The sequence below is a fragment of the Rhododendron vialii genome, chromosome 3a, assembly GCF_030253575.1.
Source record: "Rhododendron vialii isolate Sample 1 chromosome 3a, ASM3025357v1".
Taxonomy (NCBI): Eukaryota; Viridiplantae; Streptophyta; class Magnoliopsida; order Ericales; family Ericaceae; genus Rhododendron; species Rhododendron vialii.
The window spans coordinates 28,142,058-28,168,193 of record NC_080559.1 but is presented as its reverse complement, the minus strand read 5'-3'; the positions used below and the strand labels follow the sequence as shown (position 1 = coordinate 28,168,193).

The following is a 26,136-nucleotide window of genomic DNA, read 5'->3' as shown; positions in this document are numbered from 1 at the left end:
GGGTTTAATTGAACATTATCGTGTACTTTGGAGGCACATATTAACAAAACTCTAAAAAAAAGAAAAAAAAAAAACGAACAGTCATGTTCATCAAAATACTCCTATCACTTGCGTATCTTTGCTTTTAGCTTTTCCTAAAACGGATATTTTCACCAATTGTCTACTCTCTCTCTCTCTCCCCTCTTTTCTTTCTTTTCTCAATTAGTGATGTTCGGGCCAACTTATTCGCATCTCAAATAATTTCTTTTTTGGTCCGGTCCAGGCGAGGATCGATCCGGTCAAGACAAGTGATCCTCGCCTGGTCTAGAAATTCACAAGAATTAATTTCTTGCGGCTTAAGTCCAAAAATTGAACATTGATCAAATGCATGAAGAGCAAATTCACCGACGAACCCAACTAAGGCTTCTCTCTCATAACGCATACGCACACTCCGTGCCAGCTCTTAATTGGCCACCCATACCCACCAAATCCAGCTAGTCTAGCCAGCGACAGTTACCCCTTTTCCTCTCTTTCCGCTCCCTCTCTCTCTCTCTCTCTCTCTCTCTCTCTATCTGTCTTTGAGTGAGTTGTGGGATCATCATCTTTCTCTTTCTTGGTAGCCGAAAAAGAAAGAAATGGCAGAAGTTCAGGAGCCCAAGAAGGTTGAATCTGAGACCCCGTCGGAGCCTCCACCTCCTCCGGCTCCGGCCCCTGCTCCAGAACCCACCGAAGCTCCGACAGACGTAGCTGAGGAGAAATCCGTCATTCCACCACCTCCCCCTCCTCCAGAAGAAAAACCCGATGACTCCAAATCCCTCGCCGTCGTCGGACGTAACATCTCTCTCTCTCTCTCTCTCTCTCTCTCTCTCTCTCTCTCTCTCTCTCTCTCTCTCACGCACACTCACACACACACACACAACAAATATTTATTTCAATTCGATGTCTTTTTGGGTAACTAGTCCAATTCTCTGTTATCTTGAAGAATTCCGAAAGTCCTTCGGAGTTACTCTGTCGGGTGAAAGATGCGATTCAATTCATTCGCTATGTTTTTTTGTTGTTGCGGGTATTGTGTCCTGAGACAGCTTACACGCACACTAATTCTTACAGCACCTGCCCCTCCCACAACTGTTTCACACGCATAAGCTTGGGTTGAGGTGGCCCCAAGAACCTCCAACTTCCAATTGATTCTCTACGTTTGTGATTTGAATGCTGATTTTGGCGCTCCACTTTTGTACGGAGGCCCTCCACTTTTAACGTGAAAGTTACTAGTAACTTCATAAACAAAGTGGAGCACCTGCGACAAAAGTGGAGCGCGAAAATTATTTTCCTTGTGATTTATGCAAATGTTTTTGTTTCTTGGGAAGGAAAAAACTCGATCTGAACTTGATAATTCTGTTAGTACTGTTTTGGTTGGTGTGGAGTTTTGAGTATAGAGACTCAAAATCAAGAATTCTGATTTATATGTTTGTCCTCCTAGAGTTAGAAGAAGATTTATCGAGGGTTTAATTTTCTTTTCTACTTTGTTCTTTAGAAATTCTTTTAGTACTCTCTTCTGTTCATATCCTAATTTTGTTTCGTATTCAGCATAGGAGATTCTGGATCCGTGAATTCATCTTGTGGGTTTAAGTTGTGAAGTTGGGAGCTTTTCTCTTTTAATTTAATTATAGATTTAATTTTTAGTTGGTTAGCTTGCTTAACTTCTTGCTGGTTCCGGCCAATATTGCATAATTTATTTGTTCGAGCTTTCAGATTTTGAGTTCAAAATAAAAAATTCAGATATTCAATGAAAAGCACTAATCAGTTAGATAACCACAAATCTGGAAATGAAAAGCCAGTGAAGAGTGCCTGTAAGCAGTTGTAACACCAAAATCAGGAAATGAAAAGCCAGTGGATCTCTCTCTCTTTCTGTGCGCGCGCGTGTGTGTGGAAGCTGTTATGCAGGAAGGATTATTTTTGGATTTAATATCTTTTGACACTTGGCACGGAGTATACTCTATTTGGCCTTATGTTTTTGTCAATACTAATACCTAATATGAGCAAGAAACAGATTCATTAATTTGATTTGTAAATAATTAAACACAGTTGGGTGACTTAATAATTAGTTCACAAAGTATAGCCTATTGGTGAGTATGATCTTTACTAATTTCTTAAAACAAACAAAACAGATGCAATCGAGAGTTAGTTTAGAAAATGAGTATGATGTACTATCTCATGAAAGTGATCATGACGACTATGTTTAATGGTTCAATTCTATGTGTTTAAAGGGACTTCCTTGGAACAATTGAACCTATGGTTCAAGATTAGGGCAACTAATGATCATAGGAAGTTATAAGTAGTTCCCTATTGAGTTCTGTTGGTACGAACTTGTGTATGGCTTAAGAGACAGGAAAGTTGGCAATTCTTGGCTTGTGTAATGCAGTGTCCTTAAGTTTTGAAATCCCAAACAAGAACCTTCGCAAATTTCGCCAATCTTATTTTTTGTTATAGTAGTTTCTCTTTTTTTATCAATGCAGATATTCCAGATTCTGTGGATGAGAAACCTGTAGAAGAGAAACCTGCTGAGGGTTCTATCAACAGAGGTAACAAGAAATTACTTGAGTGTTCCTCTTTCTACCTCATACGAAGCTTTTTCTACCTAAAACAGAGCTTGAATTATTAAAAGCGATTATCTTACTTTTTTCAGATGCTGTTCTGGCCCGAGTTGCCACAGAGAAGAGGATATCTCTAATCAGAGCATGGGAAGAAAGTGAGAAGTCAAAAGCAGAAAACAAGTAAGGGTATTCTTGAATAGAAACCACTCTTTTTTTTTTCCTCAAGAACTGCGAAGTTTATTCTGCCGAATTACTATGACGAAGTCATGATGATGATTATGACTTGCAGTTTATCTTCACTATTTCCGCCAAATAATTCTTTTACGGAAAATCAAATTTGACGAGAAAATCACTGAATCCGGACCATCTTAATCTGACATATTAGCGCTACTCTATTTTGGCATCATAGTGAAGTGCGGGTGGAAGTTCACCCAATAACTGAAACATACGACGTTACTGCAGGCATTGTAGTGTATTCTTGGGCTTTTTTCTTGATCAGATCGTGATTGTGGATTGTGTATTGTGTATTGTGTATTGTGTATTGAATCTTGCGTTATTTCTGTTACCATTTTCCCCTTCGACATTGTTCGCAAAAAACAATATGCCAAGGATTATAGGCACCGTGATATGCTTCTGTTTTATGTTTAAACCCATTAATAGTCTGAGAGTCCTGGGTCTAGGCTATATACATTGTCAGATATTTGTTTCCCAGTAATCAAAACAGAAATGTATACCGGACCTTACAATCTGAAATTATTGAACAGAGCACAGAAAAAGCTATCTGAAATTGGAGCATGGGAGAACACCAAGAAAGCTAATGTAGACGCTGAGTTGAAAAGGATGGTGGTAAGAAGCTTTTTTTCTTTTCTTGACCAGTATGTGTTTTCTGTGTGCTTGCAGTTTTGCAGACCACTATGTGGTGGGAAACTGTTTTTGGTAACGAAAGCACCCGTATTTTTCGTATCTTACTCATTTTTAAGCAGAATGGCTTTGCAGAATATGATGTTTTCCCAAAAATTGGGTTATATTTTTTACAAAACACTCTTGCAAAACAAGCTTCAATATGTCAACTAAACAACGATATGATGCTGGGAAAATAAGTACGGCAAACAATCCTCAAAACTCCAACCGAACATAGATTTCAAAAGTGGGTACAATTTTATGTCAGCACACTGGAAAAGGGGTAGTTTTTAATCAGAGCAGATATTGTTTGTAAATCATGTGAGCAGGAGAAACTGGAGAAACAAAAGGCTACGTACGTGGAGACCATGAAAAACAAGGTAGCAATCATCCACAAGGAAGCAGAAGAAAAGAGGGCAATCATCGAAGCCAGACGTGGCGAAGATCTTCTCAAGGCGGAGGAGATAGCGGCCAAGTATCGTGCCACTGGAACTGCTCCCAAGAAACTGCTTGGGTGCTTTTGAAGATGACAGAATCTAGTCCGGTTCGAACTCATGGATTCCTGTTTGTAAAGTAGCTTCTTTGTGATTTATTTGTCAACTTATTCGATTGAGTGTGGTGTAGTGTGTTTATTTGCCGGATAATTTGTTACTGTTCATTTTTCTGGTGTGCATAGGGATGGATTTGTGTTTATACCATGTGGACAAAATAGCTTATTGAATTTGTAATAAATAGGTTTGGTGTGTACATCTGTATCATGTAAAGCATAGAAATGCATCACGATGAAAAATTCACGTCTCCGATATAATTCGAGGCTGTTTGAAAACAAATTTGCTAATAACAGCAGGGATACATAGCTGAAGAATTGGAAAAAGCAAAAAAAAAAAAAACTTACTCCCTCAGTCCCAATTTATTTGTCCGTTATGGGACGGATAGAGTATCACCGTTTACGCACACCCATTGAGCACTTGCGGAAAAAAAACCCCCATAATATAGCATTGTAAAATGTAAGGTAGAGAACAAAAACACATCCAATTATGTCAGGACCTTGTAGTTACCAACTTAACATCAAAACTGGGGAAATCGTTTTTCACTACCCGAGCCTAATTTGGTAACCATCAGGTCCAATTGAAGTCTGGGAAGCTGTAAGGTGAAACTCAGTTAATTTTACTAGATTGGAAATCATAATCTATAACAGAGCAGCACCATCAGCTCTATTTGTTAAAGGAAAATGGAGACATCATCTGGCTGTCCTTGTAGGAATCCCATATCGTTGCCACCCGGGAAATCTAGCAGCATCTTCAACGCTGAATCCGAAGAGTCGTCTTCTAATTCATACGAATTCGAGGAGTCTGAACCCACCATCAAATCATCTGTGAAACTTTTGGGACTCTTATACTCCTCCAGGCATTTTTGGTCACCAGAACCAGACCCAACTTTCATCGATGAGGATGTTTGAGATGTTTTTGGGCTTTGGCTTTCTCTTCCATACTGTTCGTTAATCTTTCGGAATGATTCGCCGACCTCAGAATTCCATAGACGAAGGAAGAAATCGGAGTCTGTTTTACCAGTTGACGGTGGATTGAGAACCGAGTCCATCGACAAACGGGCTTCAGCCTCTACCCTGGCGCTCTCCCACTGTGCCATGTGGGCAGTTGATGGGGACTTGGGTTTCATATCGATCGACTTTTGGAAGGAAGGGGATAGTTTGGAGGCCTGCATGTTAAGGCCCAAAAATAAGTAGCGCTTCTTTAGATGGGAGTTCCAGAAGTTTTTAACCTCGTTGTCTGTTCTTCCTGGTAGCTGGGAAGCAATGGCAGCCCACCTGAAATTTTTTGAATTCAGTTCGTGTGAAACCGGAAACTGCCCATAGTTTGCATAACTGCAAGAAAGTTTAGAGAACTAAAGAAGAGAAACTTTTTCTGGGGAACGAACAGCCTAAAGTTTAGAATACATCAGCGTTTTCATCTCCTAGGGCCAAGATGGAATTTATCCAAGTAGAGCACAGCAGAATCAGCAATCCCATATACATCACTCAACCTCACGAGTTTCTCTAAGCATTCCCTATTCAACAAAAGTGTGAGGTATGTACTAAAACTGAGGGAACATGATTAATGAAAAGTGTTATCTATTTTGCTCAGCTCGAATGAAGCTCGTAGTAACTCTATGGTGAGTTCAAGTTTATTGGCAAGTCTTACAGGGTACTAGTTAAGTTCTGATAACTACCCCGGAACATTAATGGAATGTATGACAGTTGCTGTCACAAAATTCAATCCATATATAGAGCTGTTAAGTTCCAAAGGAGGAGAAAAATTACGCAACATTCCAGCAATCCGACTTGGCACATTTTCTTTATGAAAATTTTACTAGTGTTAGCTCATGCTTGTGATGATCTTGGTATGTGATTGTTGTACCTGCAAATATGTCATCCCAGATACGGTTTGCAACAAGTTTGTGTGTATGCTAAGGAGCAACCTATGGACCATTTCGACTCTCGTGAATGTGAAGCAGGATGAAATCAAACATCCAAAAACAACTGGCAGTGATATGACATGATCACTAAGTCAAGTGAACTGTTAAAAGACTTGGCAATATCCTCAAACCATATTCAGTGAAATGGAGCCCATGGATGTAAGGGTAGAGGAAATTTTATTACTTGTTACCAAGCATGCCATGAAGCTGGATAATAGTACTCTCTTCTTCAGGAGTGAAGGGACCCCGTTTAATGTCGGGGCGAAGATAGTTTGACCACCGGAGCCGACAGCTCTTTCCGCATCGACTGAGACCTAATACACAATTAAAGTTCATGATTTAAATTCAAGGACTTAGAGAACTACAGGCTGCATCCTACAAAAACAAGAAGCCACAATGAAAAATAACAAAAAAGTAGACATCCTAATACTTGAAGCATGGATGCTGGGATAGAGGGACAAGGGGACTTATTAACTGCAAGTATATTTATAGAGGCTAAAAAAAACTCTTATAGTTTTGATTGGTGATTTGTGAAACTCTACGTACATACAACCTTTCTAGTTTTTTTCAGGAGCTATTGGCATAGTAGTAAACTAGTAATCATCGTTCTTTGTTTAAGGCTTTACGGTGAGGTTCTAAGTTTCTGTTCTTTTTGGATCTTGGCCTTTACCAAGCCTTGAACCCTTGACCTTGGGGTTTTGAGGAGTAACACCACCCCCATCAGGTCAAGGAGGTTCTAAGTTTCAAAGTTTGTAAACATCCAGTGATCATAATGGACTTCCAAATCTTTCCTTTTCAACGAGCCACACTTCATACTGAGATACTCTTCTCGAACAAATGTCTTGCGATTACTAGGGTGCCAGCTTCTTTAGTCAGTTTGTTAATTTCAGATGCGTTCTCTTCTGTTTTGTAGCCCTATGGGCAGTTTTGACAGATAAAAGAAAATCCAAGGCCTTCTTCTACAATCTCTGCATAACCAAGAAATAAATAGGTCAAACTTCAGTTAGACCCCGTGTGGTTTAGTTGATGTGCGGTTTGAACCCCTGACTTCTCATTTATCAGCACGTAAATTCCCTGTGGTTTGTGGACTAAGTGCCCAGTCACATTTTTAATTCGAACTGACAGAAAGTGTATCTCACACGGACCATTCTTAAGAGTGAGTGAGTGTCATCAAACAAAAAAACCCTTGGGCCTAAAGAATCTCAATCTTGCCATTACTTTCTCCACCCCCAAGTTTCAACCAGTAAATCAATTTCTCTGCTGCCACAACATGTTCTCCACCACCATTGAGGAATGTTTTCACTTCCATTTTCCCAAATCCAAAATCCTATTTCAAAAGATAGATTTTGACATACCTATAAAAGTAGTATTCATGGATGATAAATGGAGATAGAACCAGCAGACTCAGGCCAAGGAAGTAGATGAGGGTAGCAAGGTCAATTTACAAATTTTATTAATTTTCTTGTGTTATTTTATTAGCAAGAAAAGGTGGAAATTGGAAAATAGAGATCCCCACACAATCACATATGCACATGAACTTGTCCGCAAACAAACAAACAAAAAAACTTCTTTGTGACTTTCGTAACATCCAAACAATAGAGCATGACCAACTTTCTTCCTAACTTTTCATCCTCGTCAGATAAATAAATGCGAGAAAACAAGATTTCTTTTGTTCTTTTCCTCTTCTTTTTTTTTTTTTTGATAACTCGTTGTCCGGACCAGTTCACGCGCACCTCGACTCACCTCGACTAATTTTATGAGGTCCCAAAGTTAAAGACCGGAAAAATCCTTCGGTGACCCTGAGGTTTTGAATGTTTGGCTTCCGTGGAATTCGAATATGTGACCTCAGATAATATATACATTTATTTGTTTTTTCAAATCCACTCGGTCAAAACCTTTAGATTGTTCTTTCCTTTCTTTCACTGTACCTTTTACCATTTTCACTTGCTAACAAACCAAACAGACCCTACCACATGAACTTGTGAGAGAGAGAGAGAGAGAGTTTGGGGATCTACACAGAGCTATTAAACCAACAAATGAGCTTATCCGGTGCAAACATGTATCTCAATTGCATCAAGTAATCAAAGAAATCATGCCCAATCCAATAAGGGACAATATGATGCTGCTGGTAATCATAATGAAAATGATAATCAAGAATTATAGCAAGTGATTTATGAAGAGAAAAATGAGGAATTTAATAGTAATTAATTAAATAAACCTGCTCGCTTGGGTAGAGAACGCCAGGTACCATGGCCGTGTTCGGCAATGTAGTCGACAAGTACGTTGTCTTCTTCCGGAGTCCATGCTCCCTTCCTCACTTGATCTTTCTCACAGCAAGGCGATCTCCCCATTCTTCTCTCTCCTCTCTCTTCTCTCAGATCTCTCTCTCTCTCTCTCCTCCTTTCGATCAACTGGTACAGTAGTAATTGATTCACATACCCATTACTGCTATCACATGAGAAAACTAATGTAAGTTAGTACTCCAACTAGTTAATGAAAGTGGTCAGACGTCGAATCTCATCGTATTAAATGCCACGGATCCTCTCTCTGTCTGTGTCTCTCTCAATCAACATCTACCGAAGCTTATTATCGCCGACATCCGGACGCCTCGAAGACCGTCTGCGACTTCGCCTTCAATTGCTTGTACTCTCTTCACACACACCCACACAAACTGACTCTTTTTGTCACGTTTTCGAGAGGGAAGGATGGAAGGACAGATCATGACAGCCTTAATTAAACCCCGCAAGCATACGGTGAAATTGATCTCCAGAATTAGTCAAAGATTAGTCAAAGAGCGCAAAAGTTAGTCCAGACACTTGAATTGTTTAAAAATAAAAACTTAAGATTCACAATTAATTGGGTTTAGCAAAATGAATTTGTTTACACCATGTCGACGACATTGTGTTGAAATTCATTCATAAGAATATAAGAATTTACGAGCGTCTGACTTGCTGACTGTCAGTTAACTAACTGCAAATCTCCTCTTTTATTGAGAAGTAATATGAAAATTGATTTTGACACTCTAATTTTAACTATTGACGCTACACTATTTGTAATCCCCTACTTGAAATTACGACATACCCTTGCATGTGTGAGAAAATAGATTAACATTAACAAAATAAAAAATAATTTTGTAATTTTACAAAGGATAAAGACAAAAAAAGAAGAAGCTAAATATGAAGTGGAAAAATCACTTTAGTTAAAGTTAGATATTAAAAAATGACATTGGCGGAGAAAAGGACAGGTCACAAGATTTGCAGTGAAATTCGAGCTTTATTTATGCAATCTCACCATTGACAGAAACAAAACAAGAAAAACAAAATACTCCCTTTTTTTTTTTTTTTTGAGGAAACAGAAACATAACTACTAAAAAACTCCTATAGTTTATACTTTATAGACACCCAAATATATATGTACGGAGCCTTTCAAAAAAATTTACTCCATAAATTTACGGATATCAATGTGGACATGCGTGTGCATGACAGACAGAGAGAGAGAGAGAGAGAGAGAGAGAGAGAGAGAGAGAGAGAGCTATGAGGCGTGATTCTTACCGGGAAGTTATGGGTGAGGTTGAGGAGAGTGGAAATGGGGGCACATTTTAGAGAGAGAGCAGCAGCAGCAGAGTTCAGAAATGGTGGACAGTGAGAGGGGGAGGGAGAGGACTATTTGTGTACAAATTGGGGAAACTGGGTTAGTTCGACTAGAAATTTATAAGGGGTTTTGCTTGGGAATCACTTTTTCCGTTTCGATTCTTTTTTTTCTTTTATCTGTTGGGCTCTTCTTCTGATGAGAAAAACACTCTCTGTTGTTCTTTACGCGTGCCCTCAAATAAAGACAACAAAAGAGTGTGTGATCGGAAAAAGAGAGTAAATTTCAGTCGACAAAGAAAGAGAGATAAGAAAAGAACAGAGGAGAGATTGACCTCTTGTGTTGCTGACTTCAATTCTACTGCTACAAGCCGACCATATAGACCGAATCACTGCTGTCGTGGTGTGAGATGATGATGGGTATCCATCCCCATGTGCTACCTAACGCTTTCGACTTTTGCGCAAAGTCATAGAACGGGAGCGAGAGAGTGAAATCTTTTTTTTTTTTTTAAAGAAAATGTAATTGTTGAAAGTATTGGACTTTTGAGCAAAGTCGCGGAAACAGGAGCGAAAGAGTGAAATCGTTTTTTTTTTTTTAAAAAGAAAATGCAATTGCTGAAAGTTTTGGACTTTTGCGCAAAGTCGCGGAAAGGGGAGCGAGAGAGTGAAATTATCTTTTAATGAAATTGTAATTGTTGAAATTTGGGGAAACAAAGCTTTGGATATATAGTTTAAAGTCTCGATTGATCGAGCTCCATCCCATTAATTGTAAATAAGTATTTATTTTTAAAGAATCGAAAAAGAAGAGTTAAGTCGCCTAGGTTGTAACTTTTGTCAATTGGCGTCCACTTTTTGTTTTGTTTTTTGGCATGATAGAATTTTAGAATAGAATGGTAGTAGCAATTGTTAAATTAATGTGACAAAACACTCTAAAAAAGTGTTACACGATCGTTGGGCCAAATATCGAGGTCTAATTGGCATCAACGTGACTATACCGAAAATTGGTGATTTGTTACGTACTGAGAATAAGTTATTCACAGAGGTGGGCAATCTCATCCGTCTGTCTCAACAATGAATAGTTGAGATATGTTTTTAAATTTTGACCGGTAATAAATATCTTTGATCTCAATAATAGTTTGTTTTTAATCTGAATCGTTCAAAACATCTCCGTGAATAAGTTATTGTTCTCTTTGTTACTATGCAAAAGGATGTGAAAATTTACGATGTTGCCCTCCCTTGGAAGCAATGTCAAAGATTAGTAGGCCCTATTCCACATTCCAAAATAAGAGAAAACCTATCAGTACCAACAAGAAACGTAAGGAAATCGTATGGACGGCCGCGCCGGGCCGTCTCTGCCAACAGGACGGCCGATCCAAGCAGTTCAAAACTTCTAAAAAAAAAAACGAGGGGGTCTTTGCGAGAATTAACGGCATCTGATATGTGTACGGTGCTTGATCTAAACGAGAGGGTCTACACGATGTCCCTATGTTTCTCGTCGGTACTTATAGCAGCTCTCCTTAAGAAATACAGAGTAAGAACCTATTTTCAAGGCTTAAAAATAATGGGTTTACGAAAATAATTTTTCAATTTTTTTTGCAATGTTTGATAGATTTCATCGAGATCTCTCAAACGAAATCTATATAACATATTTTTTAATTTCAATAAAAGTTTAAAAATTATAAATAAATATTTATTTTTTAAGAGGCAAACCAAAACTCCACCGTACACTATGAAGCATCGAAAATGACGGACTCGGTCAAAAGATCACCTTTTTTTTTCCAGCTTGTGTAAGATTTTACCGCTGTCGGGTACTTGTACGGATCAAAGTATAATGGTGCACACTGCACACATTCAATAAACAAAATTAATTAAAAAATCATCCTAGGTAGCCATACCACATAAATTTGGTCGGGAAGAACACATTCGTTCAAAAAAAATAGCTGCGGCTAGGGTTTTGGTCTAAAGGAAGGGGTCTGCCCCCCTCCCTACTCCTCTTCTCTCCTCGTGTTTGCGTGTATCCCTTCTGTTTTGCACTTGATTAAGGTAGATGAGTGGCGCTTTCAAGCTCCGGCATTCAGGCTCCGATAGTGCCATGTGGATTTGTTTCCAGTCCGTCTCCTCCTTATCTATTCAAATCTGAAAGATGATGGTCGACAGCGGATCATAACATCGAGGATGGGGTTAGGGTTTTTACTGTAATTTTTCCCCTTTGTTTGATGATTTCTGTCTCAGACAATTCTTCCAGTTTAGTTTTTCTAGATCCGGTGAGGAATTATTTTCTTAGTTATCTTTAAAATGGGTGTTGTGGTTTTGGATGGTTTTGTGCTAAGCTTGTCCCAGATTAGTGTCAGACTTTCTAGAAGCGAGGGCTCCTAATTTTGCTGGCGTTCTCTCATTGCCTCGAGCCGCCGACGAATTGGCTTTTAGAGATCAGATTTGTGGAGGAGTTTCCATTGGTGCTCTGTATAAACTTTGATTGGACTATCTGCCAACCTTGGGGGATTGGTTGTCGTGATCGCAAACTCATCATGCCTCGAATGTTGTTTTCGGTGAGAAGAGAACATTAGACTCGCGCTTGGATTTCGGCATTAATTTGCCCCTGTCGTGCCCCCATCCGACTAGGGTTTTTGTAGTATTTTCCTTTTCACCGTATTTGGAAACCGTTTGGGTAATAAACTTCAAAGGAGGGTGATCCAATTACTCCTATGGTCGAACTTAAATTAAGGGTATTATTTTCTGTGAAAAGAGAAAAGATATACTATTTCTTAATTTGGTCCCATGATTATTTTTACACTTTTGTGCTTAATATTACATTAAGTTATACATGGACATTTTTTTTTTAATTTTTTTGACTTGTAAATACGAAGTTGTATACCTGTCAAGATGAACAAATATTTTAACATATTCTAAAAGGGAAATAAAGGCAAAAAATAGAGGAAAGGGAGTATTAAAATGCCCTTTGACGGTAAACAAAAAAGGGCACTAATGGATTACAGTAATCCAAATTCAGCAGAAAATTAATGCTTTAAAACACATTGAAAAGATAAATTGAGATTCTCTCATGTGATCATCTGCATTTGAATTCTCAGGTGATACGCATAAAAATCGCAACGGATCCATTCAACAACATGATCCATTTGTTTGTAAACATCGATGTTTTTAATGTCTATCCTAAAAATCAAGTCGATAAGATATCGACAAAGTCTTTGCCGAATTAAAAGGTAGTAATAGACCAAGTCTTAATTTGCCGATTTATGATAGTCAAAAGGGTAATGGACAATTACAATTAGACCATCCATTTCTCTTGTGATAAAATATGATTCGTTAAGATAAATACCGATATGCAATTGACGTAGTAATTTTTTCCATTGATGATAAAAACATGGAGACTGTGTCCGCTTTAGGTCTCTAAAACCAACCTCTCTATGCGTACGGTTCTCAATAAATTTTTTCTCGATTATTATTCACATTTATCTTTTCTATTTCTCTTTGGCTCATTACCCCAAAAACCTAAACCAAACTAAGTCTGAACCTTTATAGTGAACGGCTTGAATCATCAAATGGGATTGTGGTGGATGTTATCTTGAAGAACCACTTAAGGGATTATCAAATCCATGGATATCGATTCTTCTCATTCAATAATTTCTATCATTATCACGTGGAGTGATAAAAAAGAGAAAATGACTAAAAAAATGGAAATCAAATAAAATTGCTTACTTATCGTTTGATATTTTATTGGAACTATGTTAATAAGTGCTTAGAATATTTGTGAACGAACCTTTCAAAGAAAAAAGAAAAAATATTTATTAACATCACTTTCGAAAAAATAACACTCCATTAACATGCTTTGAAATATTTATTCAATCACGTGAAATGCGTGTTAACAAGAAATACATTTTTTACTTTTTAAAAAGACGTGTAATTACCAACTCTTAGGGGTTTTTTTCGATTTTCTCCTCCTGGTTTGGGTTCAGTCTATTAGGCCTAAATCAGTTCCTCCATGTGGCTTGGAGAAGATGGTCTTTGGATGGTCAGATAGGTATATCTAAGACCTTATTATCACTATACTTTGTGTTATGAGGTAATGAATCTTATTTTTGCTATTTCAAAAAGAAAAAGAAAAAGACATGTAATAATTTTTAAAATAAAATGAGGCAGCAGTTTCAACATTGCTCATTTATTCTCCTTTTTCGAATAGATCGATTCAGAGCTAAAAATTTGTGTTCTGGAGAGGCCAGATAATTTGAAACAGTTAGCAAATAAAACGATAGATTAAAAAGGGATGTTCGAATTCCACGAAGGCCAAACATTTCAAATTTTGGGGTCATTGCCCGCTAGAACTTTATTTGGTTCTTAACTTTAAGGTCTCGAAAGTAATCAAGGTGCGCTCAAGGTATGTCGAAAACCCGGTTATAAAGAATAAAAAGGATCGGATGATATTTGTAATAATGGGTAAGGGTTGGAGACAGTGCAAGTGTGTAACAGACAAAAACACAAACTATAATAAACCAAATAATTCGAAACCAACAATTGTGTCCGTGGCATTAAATTACGAATCTCTTAAATTCATCTCTTTTCTGTATTTTGTTAATGCTGCAGAGGTTAAATTAAAGTTGGATCAAGTACTAGCCATTCTGAGGCAATCAGATGGTAATTAAAGTCCTCCAACCCCATGAGACCGGTTGTAGGACTCGTGTTCACGGCACTCCTTGTGATAGATTCCGCAATTTTTTTTTTGCTTGCGGACTTCTAATCTCGACAAGCTTTTTGCGTGCGAACTTCTAATTTTGACTGTCGGAGATCAAAAGTAAGCATGCAAAAAAAACTTGCGGGATCCCTCATAGGAAGGGGAGTACATAATATTTTTATTTTTACCTGTTTTAGAGCGACCGATCCAGCCGTTCATTTCGGCATAGACGACTCGATTAAGATTCGAGTCACCAATTGCCGAGATGAGCGGACGAATCGGCCGCTCTGCACTGCTTTAAAAGGTGTTACTTGACAACATCCCTCAATCCATATTTTGGACTAGGTGGGATCTCATCCCCCGCTTTTCTCCGTCTTCAATTATAGGCTTTAGCTTAAACTAGTGGGGTTCTCTCTCTCTAGTTTAAGGGTAGATTTTTGAGAAGCCAACAACCGGCCAGATCTGAGTCTAACTGTGTCAGCAACTGTTCAATGTATGTGCGCGTGTGCGTGCATCAAACAATTTTAAACACAATTGTGTACGTATGCTCACTAAGTGTTTCTTGCGTGTCGAGACCAACCTCAACCAATCAAGTTTTGATTTCCCCCACGACGCAAATTACAAATTAAAGGACGTGCATGTGCATGTGTCTTTTTAGGTCCCATGAATCTGTGTCTATTATGAAGAGATGGGCCTCTGTCGCCTATGAATCGGATGGATGGGTGTAACTAAATAAACATACGTCTATTTAAGGTTTGGTGTTAATTTAATTTTATAGGACTATTTTTGTCTTTAGCCTTTGCATGCCAATACGAACTAATTAGGATTCGTCGTCTCATGTGATCGTCCTATGTTAGGAGCGATGAGACTCACCATAGTTGTATCCTAATGTATGAGTCGTTTGTTTTAAAAGTCTCAATATGTATACATATAATTCACGAAATCAATAAGTTAAGTTTATTAGGTATCGTCAAAATATTTCGTCGAATTACACTAACCATTTGAGATGTCAGAACTCTCATTTGTTCACCTCTCAAAACAAATGTGAATTGTTAAAATAAGTATCGATGTCAGATAAACGTGATTTTTCACCACAAAATTTTTACATCAAGACATTCAAAATAAACGGCTCAACTATGAAAATGGGTCGTACTTACCTTAAAGTGATCACAATGAAAGTGATCATTTTTAACAAAAGACTTCTTAGGGGGTTGGCAAAATAAATAAATGACTACCACAAAAGAATTTAACACGTGGAATCATATCTAACACATGTACTCCTCTCTTAAGGACACTTGTTAATATGCATGGAATAACTCATTTATTAGGATAGAACTCTGGTGAGTCTCATCTCTCCTAACATAGGACGATCACATGGGACGATCGATCCTAGCTAGTGCTGCAAAGAAAGTACTATAATTACATAAAGTTTTGCTAATCAAAAATCATAGCGGCTCGTTTGTTTCACGAGACTAATATGCAATCGCATAAGACACATAACTCATTTGACGACCAATAATTGGATTACATGCTTAATTTGGACTGTAAGAACTTTGCCCGAAGCCGTTTTAAAGCAATCATTAGCAAAATCCGAAAGTTAAACATTTGGTGAACCAAACAGGCCCATATTTTTCGATAGGAAGGAAACATACAATAAAGTTTCTGTAGATTGCTTATCCAAAAAAAAAAAAAAAAGTTTCTGTAGATGATAAACATGCATTGATTTCTGCATTAATGATTAACAAATCATGAACCGATCATTTAAATTCATCGATAAGATTAAGTAACAAAAGAAAATACAAGCATTTGAGCTTCTTAAATATTGCGACGCCGTGAATCTATGTACCGCCCCTGAGCAAAGGCGAGCAAGCCACTTATACTTGTCTTGGGCTCACATAGTTTTGCTAAAATGAACGGGCCTAAAAGATTGTGTAGCATTCATTAAATATAGGTCTATAAGATGATATTCATTCAAATGTGCATATCCAAGAAGAAAAAATTGATTATACGAGAATAATTAGCACTTTTGCTGCTAAAAATACAAGAAGGCTTATCTTTAGACGGTTTTTTATATATTTTTTATCTTGTTGAATACGCATAATTAGAACCTTAAAAATATTATTAACTACATTCAATCTTAAAATTATATAACAACTCACCACTCAGCTCGTTTGCATGCCTTTTTTTTTTTTTTTGATCCTCGCTCGTTTGCATGCCTAGCCTACCCTTTTCCAGTTGAATTGTACTATCTATTTCTATTAACTTAAAAAACAAGACGTTAACTTCCATTCTCTTCTATCTTTTCTTGTTAAATTCCATCCTTATCCAAGTGCAAGAAATTAAATAATAGCATCTCTATGTAGTATATTGCCACAATTTTACTCAAATGTACTCCCAAACAAACAGACGGTAATTATTTGAAGAAAACTGATTTTCGCGCTCCATTTTTTATTGATGATGCTTCGATTTTAACATAAAATTACTAATAACTTCATGAATAAAATAAAATGCCATAGATAAAAAGTAAAACGCGAATGTTAATTTCGTTAAAAGGAAACAATTACCCTGTCTGGGTTGTCAAACTTTTCAGCCACCCCTGGCCTATTTGGGCTTTCATCGTCAATCAATGAAGGGCCTACTTTTGAACTTGTACAATGCCTACCTACGACTCTTAAATTCATCCGCTTTTATTTCTCGGCCCCACCTTACCCACAATGTCCTATCTTTATCAGTCCTGCTACACGCAGGGACAATCCGCAGGGACAAACGCGTTTAGCCCCATTTAGATCCCGAAAAAATTTAAAAAAATATTCATAAAGTTTTGAATATTATTTTATGGGGCCCTGTAAAAAATCAGCTCCAGTGGATATCGGTAAGTATTACTTTTGGAAAAGTAGGGGCGAATTGACAGTTTCGCCCCTACTTGTCCAAAAGTAATACTTACCGATATCCACTGGAGCTGATTTTTAACAGGGCCCCATAAAATAATATTTAAAAATTTATGAATATTTTTTTAGATTTTTTTGGAATTCAAATGAGGCCAAACGCGTTTGTCCCTGCGAATTGTCCCTACTCTTAGTTTTTTTTGGATCTTTATAGGCTTTATTATTTATAGCCTTCACTCTTTGGGAAATATGTAGTAGTATATCAAGAGAAATGATTTTGCCACTCTTTGTATTTTTGCACCAAAAATATATTTATAGGAGAGTGACGTTAGTAAAAAAGGGAGTAGTAAAATCAGCAGCCTATATCGAAAGATTCAAAACATAGCCTTGGTGAGTTCCCGGGATACTCCCTCCGTCCCCTTTTTTTTTTCCCATTTTGGGAGTCCGTATCATGTTTTAATTAATTATATATTGCAATCTATAATATTTTAGGTGATTTTAAAAATATAATTTAAAATAGCTCATTGAAATCTATTAAACAAAATTTATATTGCATATAATCAATATTACCAATTAAAAATTATAATTAATTTTTTAGCCGGCTAGAATAGGATGATGGACAATAGAATGAAAACAGAGGGAGTACTTAATTTTTTTTGTCTTTGGACTAACGGCAATAAGCAATTTGTTTTCACTATATGATATTTTGACCCCGTAATCAATGAAAACACAAGCTTTAGTCCATTTGCTGAATAACGGAAACTCATCCTCAATCCAAACTTTTGATCCCCGTAATCTGGTGTACATAAAACCTCTTTTGCGGGTGTGGGTATGTGTGTATGAGAGAGTGTTGTGGTATGGTATGGTTTGGAATTATGTTGTGGTATGGTATGGTATGGTATGGTTAGGAATTAAGGCCCAAACTAGTACTCATTCCGTCCCTAAATAAATGTCCGGCGCGCAAAACTAGGCCTTCAAAAAAAGCATTTGTTTCGTTAAAAAAATTAAATTTTTTTCACAAATCAATAGATAGCAATAAGTTCTATTGTATTGTGAAAAAAAATTAATTTTTTTAATGAAAAATATGCATGTTTTGTAAAGCCTAATTTTGCGCGCCGAACACTTATTTAGGGACGGAGGGTGTACTTAAAATTCATGCCCTGTGAGTTGTTCGATAAACAAAACAGTTACGAATCTTTGACAATTCCTCTTCAAAATATGTCAACCTGACTATTTTTGCAAATAAAAGAAAAGAGTCAATCGCAGTTTATTTTGCGAATTATTTATCTTGCTTGGAAGATGTAAAAGATATACTGGAACATTGCGATTACGCACTCTTCGAATAAATTTTTTTTTCTTGGTCAACGAGATTCGTTCGGTTATATATGTTTCTTGAAGAGACATACAGAAAAGAATCCAGCTTCTTACCCAAAAAAAAGAAAAAAGAAAATAGTCCAGCTCAAATGGATAAAGTTTTGGATGGATAAGGAATAAAACTGGATACGTTATGAGGGATTAACTAAGAGAGAGGATTGTCTTATACTCGATTTGAGTAATTGTTGATATGGGTAGATAAGAATAAGTGAATAACAATGTATGATGTATGAATTTACTTAATTGTTATCATTAAATAATTATATTGGAAATACAAAAAAGATTTGAAGGTCAATTTGGTCTTTCTCCCCACCCGGATAAGCTTATCCTAAGATGGGGAGGAATTAGCTATGGCCCCTCGAAGAGCATAAGCTCTCCCCCTTTCCCTTATCCCCTTTCTTCTCTCCCTACCAAACACCATCTTCCTTCTCCCTCTCTTATCCCCTTCTTAACACCCACGCAAACAGGCCCCAGAGACGTCAAATTCGCCTCAACCTATTGACAAATTACCAAGATTGGCACTTGTCCTCCAACGGTCCAACAGCAATTTTTGGAGGATTTTTAAAACATGAAATTCTATCAAATTTTAATCCTAATTTCTCTAATGTTCATTTTTGTAGCAGTATGGTGAATTGGGGACTCATCTCCCCTCCAGTTTCTTTACCTCCAATCTCCCCTTCAGTTTGTGTTTTGTGGGCTCTAGCTGATAATCGGAACTGTTTATCATGTAGATCTTATCGAGACGAGTGAACTTATCAAAAATCACGTTCGTCGGATTTATTTGTATTGATATCTGATTGAAACACATTTATTTGTTAAAAATGGTGTCGGGCACACTGGATAGGAACCTGTGCATATGTTCCGATCAGGTATCAATACAAATGTGATGAACGTGATTTTTTGATTAGTCACTCGTCTCAACGAGATCTACATGATGAACAATTCTGATCATCAATGTGGGCCCTATATGGGCTCACAAAATGCAAACTAGAGGGACAAATTGGAGGGCAGCTAGCCATTACTTCTTCTCTTTTTTTTTTGACAAAAGTGAGAAGTACTGCATTGATAAAGCCCAACGGCACTTACATAACGAAATTCATTATAGATAATTTGGACAAAGCCAAACTAATCATCTAACTGCTGAAACATAACAAAAAAGAACGAGGCGATTATTTTAATGATTGTGGATCTGAGAGTATATTAGGGCATACTTCACTTATATTCCCTGTGGTTTGGGTCATGTGAACCTATACCCCTGTAGGTTTAATTTGTTCACATTGTGCTTTATGGATTTGTGCAGATGCACCCAATTAGCGAAAAATAAAGCAAAATCCACTAACATAAACGATGAAAAGTTCAATATCCCCTCATCTTCTTCCTTGAATCTAGCTACCAGTTTCTCTCCTATACCAAAAATTAAATCCTAACTGTTGTTGTAGAGCTTGACGAATATTACATCCATGCCAAAATTCAAGTCAATCAAAGAATGAAAATCTCATGGTAGAATAGAATTTATTATGAAGTAGATATTCAAATTTATACTTTTTGTTTAACAAAAATAATTTTTTTCAATCACTAAGTTATTGATGTCCACTACAAGAAAATGCGGATTTAGCAACACAACGAAGTACATTGGCAAAAGTGTATATGGGTTGGCAAAGGTTTTCGCCGATGAAAAATTTTGTGTCGGCAAGCTGTCGGCGTTGATATGTTGGGAAAGAGTTTCGCCGATGTGAACTGTCCTTCATCGGCAAAAGTATAGTTACAGCGACGCGGGTTTGCATCGGCAATTTCTGTCGGCAAATAGTATTGTGTCGGTAAAAAGGGGTATTAAAATCAAAGAGGAAAACACTTTTGCCGATGAGATTTTTGCATCGCCGAAAGTCAATTTTAAAAAAAAAAGTTGCTACTGCCGTTATATTTCCGCCTACCCCATGCTTCGAACTGTGGACGTCAAGTCACCGTGTCCTAGATCTATCTACCAACTGCACCAACATACTCTTCAATACTAATTTTGCAATATCTATCATATATCACTTACATACGCAGTACATATACAGTTTTACACTAGATACAGTATAACATACTCTTATATATAGTGTTACTAGTACTTTGCCCGTGCCTACGACACTATGCATCCCGGTAGTGCTGTAGGCACGAGAATTTTTGTAATATAATTTGTTTTTTTATGTTAACGCCAGAAGCCGAGCAGTAGGTAAAAAGAACCGATTGCATTTTTGTAATATATTTGTAAGAGTGTAGGTGTTTTTTTAAGAGAGTTGAAGAGCACACATCAACCCTTGGATCAAATGAATCTCAGCCCTTCTTTCAACTTGTATTTGTGTGGTCTCCACACCTTTGTGTTTTATTAGGTAAATATAAGTACTTTATATATATTTATAAAAATATATTGTATATACATTCAAATAACACAAACACATATACAGAGACGGAACTACTATGGGGCTTATGGGGGCCTTGGTTCGGAATTTTTTTTTTCGAAATTTCAATATTAATATTAGTTATTTTTTGATTTGCTAGGAACACTTGGATATTGTATTTTTTATTGGATGTTATTTGACATTTAAATGAATGTTATTAGACACTTGGATATTAATATTAGTTGTTTTTTTTTTTGTATTGGATGTTATTAGACATTTCGTATTGTATATACTCTCTCTGTCCCACAAAGTTTTTTTTGTCCACAAATTTAGAACCTAAAAAAAATAATTCAAACTCTCTTTTCGTATTGCATATACTCTCTCTGTCCCACAAAGTTTTTTTTTCCACAAACTTAGAACCTAAAAAAACAATTCAAACTCTCTTTTCGTATTGTATATACTCTCTCTGTCCCACAAAATATTTTTTGTCCACAAACTTAGAACCTAAAAAAATAATTCAAACTCTCTTTTTGCAAATTACTAGAAATCCATGTGTTCTTTAAATTTTTGCAAAAAGTGAAAATTTAACTTTTGCCGACACAAAAATGTCATCGCCGAAAGATTTATCTTTTGGCGATGCACATTCTATCGCTAAAATTTCCCCTTAGGACAATCACCGACACAAAAATGTCGTCGCCAAAATGCTGAACTTTTGCCGATGCACATTTCGTCGCTAGAAAACAAATTTCGTCGGCAAATATTTCGCGGGAGAATATTTCCCGCCAACCTTACTTTTGCCAACAACATTGCCGATGCACTTACTTTCATCGCCAAAACATCTACATTTACCGACACGAACTAGTTTTGCATCGGCAAAAGCTTACTTTTGCCGACAAAAAATGCATTGCGTCGGCAATCGGGTCGCCTTTGGTGCATTTTCTTGTAGTGGTCTCGTCGACATTACTTTTTACAGAGACGCCCTACTCATTGATTAATACATTACGAACGGCTCATATAAAATTTGTAATATATTGGTTAGATTTAAGAAGCGTGTATGTGAGATACACCTCCGTTAACTCGGATAGAATTGGATGCATATACAATTTTTTCACAGAGCATAGGTGGTGCGGATGCAACAAAGTAAACGTAAGGAGATGTATCCGCACATGGTTCAAACCACAGCAGATATAAGTGAAGGTTTCCCTATTTGTTATCTTGAAACTCTTGTATTCTTATTTCGTTATTATTAATGGAGTTCGTACTATTAAAGACAAAAACTACGAGAGAATCCTATATAATTCACCAAAAAAAACAACCAAATTCAAAGAAAATGACAAAGAAAAAATGTGAATGTCTTTCAACATAAATAAAGGGATTATTCAGAAGCAACTGTACACAGTAAGCTCCAAATTTCTTTTTGAAAGAAAACAATTTAAAAGAGGACCTTTTACACCGTAGGATTCTGAAGTCCAGTTTTATTCAGTGTGAGAAATTGAGGTTTTTTTTTTTTTTTGTTCCTGGAAGAATAACACCTCGTACGTAGCTCATATATACATTACGCCATTGGTCATATCGAAATGGTTGCACATATCATCCTCAGTCTCATTCACAAAACTACCGAACCCGCTTTCGGAAAACCAATCTCCTGACTTGATGAATTGCGGATTGAACATTTCCTCAGCGGAACCATTGCTTGATTCCAGCTGAAACTCGCCGCCAACCAAACCCTGATCGTTCAGGAATCCGTTGAGAAACGAATCCGGGATGCTTGGGTTGCGGTGATCAGAAGGATCCTTGGAAACTGAATTCCCGAATCCCCCCTGCCTTTGAAACTGATCCAGTGCTAGCCACTCGGCAAATAAAACCTTCGGGGTTGGCATGTTGCCTTGTGCCATGGCCTGATTGGCCTCGGTTGATGATCCGTCTGCGAACTCAAAAGACTCGAAGCTTGAGTTTCGGTTTGTGGAGTTCAGCGAAGAGATTGAGGATTCTGTGAAATTTCCAGTGCTTGGACTTGTGTTTTCGGTTTTGTTACGGAGGTGGTCAGCGTGTTCTGCTTTGGCCACTTTCTTTTTCAGATAAGAATGCCAGTAGTTCTTTATCTCGTTATCTGTTCTTCCGGGCAGATGCTGAGCGATTTGAGACCATCTGATCATTTGCACAACAAAAGCTGTTATTAGCCTCCCAGTCCCAAAGGAAAGGTTTCACATTCTCGTCTTTGAAATGGATTAACAAAAAAGTTGGACAGAAAAGCAAGGGCAACTTTTACTTCTATCATTCCAAAAAAACGCTACTAACCCATCATTTTGGTGAAGAATTCTTTATAAGAATTTTTTGGGTTGGAATAGAGTTCTCCAGGACCCGGGATGCTACTAAGCGGGGTGCTAAGTGGCATCCGGCCGTTCATTTCGGCATGGATGGTTCAGATTAAATCTGAACGCATACAGATCTGAACCGTTCATTGCTTGGTCAAAATTCAAGCCGTCGATTCTCGAAAAGAATGGCCTCATCGACCACTCGGCACAGCTGCCAAGCGGGGGCGCTTGGAAGCATCTCCCAATCCAAATTCTCCGTGCAAAACGGACATTTTATATATATTTTTTTCAGTCTTTCTGCTTTCTCGGGGCCAATGTTAGTTGCGATTGCAACGCAAAGATGTTATAATCAAAAGAACAATTATTCTTTCACTAGAAGGAATCTTCCCCCACATAAAGCTGATGCTAGTCAACCATGAGATTGTACAAGAGAAAGGTTCTTATAGGGGTAGTTCCACCGTACGAAGGTGCCGCGCGCCAAGTTTCGGTCACTATTGTCTAAACGGTATTTGTGATATATTTTTGTATTTTGCACTTGTTTTTCACTATTGAAGACAAGTCATTTTCTCTAACTAAATAGAGTAAACAATATTTTCAACGAATTGTCTTTTGCCATTAGGATGAAGAAAAGAAAATTTAGTGAAAAGTACTCGGCATGCTTACTTGTTGCCTAACATGCCATGGAGACTCAGGACTCTCTCCTCCTCTTGTGCAGTAAATATTCCCCTCTTTAGGCCAGGCCTCAGGTAATTAATCCACCTTAGTCTGCAACTCTTTCCATTCCTTTGCAATCCTGAATGTAATGTAAAATAGGATATCACAAATGTCAACCACAAGGGCATATTAGACAAATCCAATACTAATCAACTTAATCATTAATCCCTTCCCTTCGACCTCTCACAAAGTTTTTTTATTTTTTATTTTTATTTTATCGTTGTTGACTCAAGCTATATAAATTGGTTCCCAAAATTCTAAGAGAATATTAAAGATCCCTAAAACCAATCATTAGGATTTGATCAGGCAGCCAATCAAATTGATCGGATCATGTATTTTTGTTTTTACCACGAGTCCGAAACACTTGGATGAGAAAGACAAAGCCAATCATAGGATCAGTTTCAGGTTAATTTTACTTGTTTATCTTCTTTAGTGAAGTTTTTTGTTCCCTGTGTGGAACTTTTCCTATACCCTTCGTGGATATTATTTCATTATACTTTATCATGAGATCGTACCCACTTCATATGGATAATCAGAAAGTTGAGAATCGTTCTTTCCAACGGAAGGCTCCGAATTTTGGGTCTTTATAGCCCTTTGGGCATTTTATGATGATGATAAAAAAAAAAAAAAATTCATAGGATCAACTAAAGCAACTTAGGCAATCTCGAAAGTGAAGTTAAAAAATGTGTTAAATGACGCAAAAGTACAAAATTGAGGCTTAAATATGTTTATTATATTACAAATTACGTAGTTTGTGAATGGATGCTGCAATAGTTGTTTTTTAAAAAAATTATCTTTTGGGAGCTGTTAACCTATATGCTGAAGTAATTATTTAAATTAAATATAGGTGAATTATCAAAAAATAAATTGATAAATTAAATATAGGAACAAATGTACTCAAAGTCCGTCCTAGTCCTTTTCTCTCCCCTTCTCTCTCCTCTAATTACGCAACCAGGATTTAGCGGGGAATCACGTGGTGTCCCAATCCCTTCCACGATTACGCATTTACATGAGATTCATAAATTTAATCGTGGATCCCATATAAACGTGTGATTGTCGGGAGGTGGGACAGCACGTGACAGTGAATCTAGAAGACTAAATATTTTTTTTCCCGCTGCCCGGCCTTCTCCCTTTTGGCTTTTTGTTTAATTGTTCTCCCTCCCTCTCTCCTCTCTTATGGTCTCAAATAAGTGATTATGCTGTGCACAACACAGTTAACATCTTTTGCACCAGTTAACTACACAGTTAACATCATACCTTATGTGGTACGACCTACAAACAACTTAACTACAATATCGAAGCTGGAAGTGATTTTGCCACTCTCCTCTTCTCTAACGACACTCTCCTTTTTTCATAGAACAAATTACCTAACAGAGGCACAAAAGGGAGTGACAAAATCATTTCCCTATCGAAGCCAGCTAAAATAATAGAATATAAATTATCTGAACAATTTTATGAATTAACACTGAGTTTAGTGTCTGTGACGGTTGGAGATGGGTGCACACTACAACAGTCAAAAGGACGTAATTTTGAGCTGCACTGCGGCGCTCTGCAGTGCGGGCTGCACTACAACATCCCTGCATGCATCCCTTATCGCCATGCTTGTTATGTCGGGGTTCGAACCCACCTAAGCTCTGCAGTTTTTATACAGAGAATGACATGCAAATTAATTAAGCTGGGTATGATCATTCAACCTCCAGCTTTTTTCTTTTCGTTTATTTATGATAATTGCAAGATTTGATTAACCCTAAACCGAAAGAATACACAGACCCCATTTAACCTGCAGCTTGATCAAATACTATAAGTTGGCTTAAAGAGATTATTTGGTAACATAAAGGAAGAAACGAACTTACCGGCATTGAGAGGAACAGAGGTCCAGCAGCCATGGCCATGTTTGAGGATGTAGTTCCTGAGCCTTTGATCTTCGTCTGGTGACCATAATCCCTTCTTGTGCTTCAGCTGTTTTGGCTTTTCTATCCCCATTTTTGGGGCCGGGAAAGAAAAATACTGTTGGTAATTGTTAATCAATCACCAGTTCTAGAGAGAGAATTATGAGAACTTAAGACGGAGAGAGAGAGAGAGAGAGAGAGAGAGAGAGAGAGAGAGAGAGAGAGAGAGAGAGAGAGAGATGATGATGATGATGATGAGATGACACGGTTTGTGAAAATGAGGTTTATGGAATTTAAAGGAAAGATTAGTCGTACCATGCTCCTAATTGTTGTGAATTAAAAAATGTTCAAGGAATAATTAA

At 37.3% G+C, this 26,136-nt stretch overlaps 3 protein-coding genes across 6 annotated transcripts; 1 reads left to right on the top strand and 2 right to left on the bottom strand.

Moving 5' to 3' along the window:
- The first annotated feature begins 355 nt into the window (after positions 1 to 355).
- Positions 356 to 4,217, top strand: LOC131319577 (remorin-like). The gene is made up of 5 exons (XM_058349910.1): positions 356 to 810; positions 2,493 to 2,558; positions 2,663 to 2,750; positions 3,335 to 3,416; positions 3,800 to 4,217. The coding sequence occupies exons 1-5, from the start codon at positions 615 to 617 to the stop codon at positions 3,992 to 3,994; spliced, it is 627 nt and encodes a 208-aa protein (XP_058205893.1). The 5' UTR covers positions 356 to 614; the 3' UTR covers positions 3,995 to 4,217.
- Positions 4,218 to 4,438: 221 nt separating this feature from the next.
- LOC131319576 (transcription factor MYB17-like) lies at positions 4,439 to 9,967 on the bottom strand. 4 transcript variants are annotated; one of them, XM_058349907.1, is made up of 4 exons: positions 9,494 to 9,967; positions 8,161 to 8,387; positions 6,127 to 6,256; positions 4,439 to 5,295 (listed from the first exon to the last, which is right to left on the bottom strand). In XM_058349907.1, exons 2-4 carry the CDS (start codon positions 8,291 to 8,293, stop codon positions 4,692 to 4,694), a joined length of 867 nt encoding a protein of 288 aa, XP_058205890.1. In that variant the 5' UTR covers positions 8,294 to 8,387; positions 9,494 to 9,967; the 3' UTR covers positions 4,439 to 4,691. The 4 variants fall into 4 exon arrangements, with proteins under 4 accessions (XP_058205890.1, XP_058205891.1, XP_058205889.1 ...); XM_058349908.1 differs by having other exon boundaries at positions 8,161 to 8,353; XM_058349906.1 differs by having other exon boundaries at positions 8,161 to 9,967.
- Positions 9,968 to 22,234: 12,267 nt separating this feature from the next.
- Positions 22,235 to 26,040, bottom strand: LOC131319575 (transcription factor LAF1-like). The gene is made up of 3 exons (XM_058349905.1): positions 25,739 to 26,040; positions 23,835 to 23,964; positions 22,235 to 23,004 (listed from the first exon to the last, which is right to left on the bottom strand). The coding sequence occupies exons 1-3, from the start codon at positions 25,866 to 25,868 to the stop codon at positions 22,401 to 22,403; spliced, it is 864 nt and encodes a 287-aa protein (XP_058205888.1). The 5' UTR covers positions 25,869 to 26,040; the 3' UTR covers positions 22,235 to 22,400.
- Between the last annotated feature and the right edge of the window lie 96 nt (positions 26,041 to 26,136).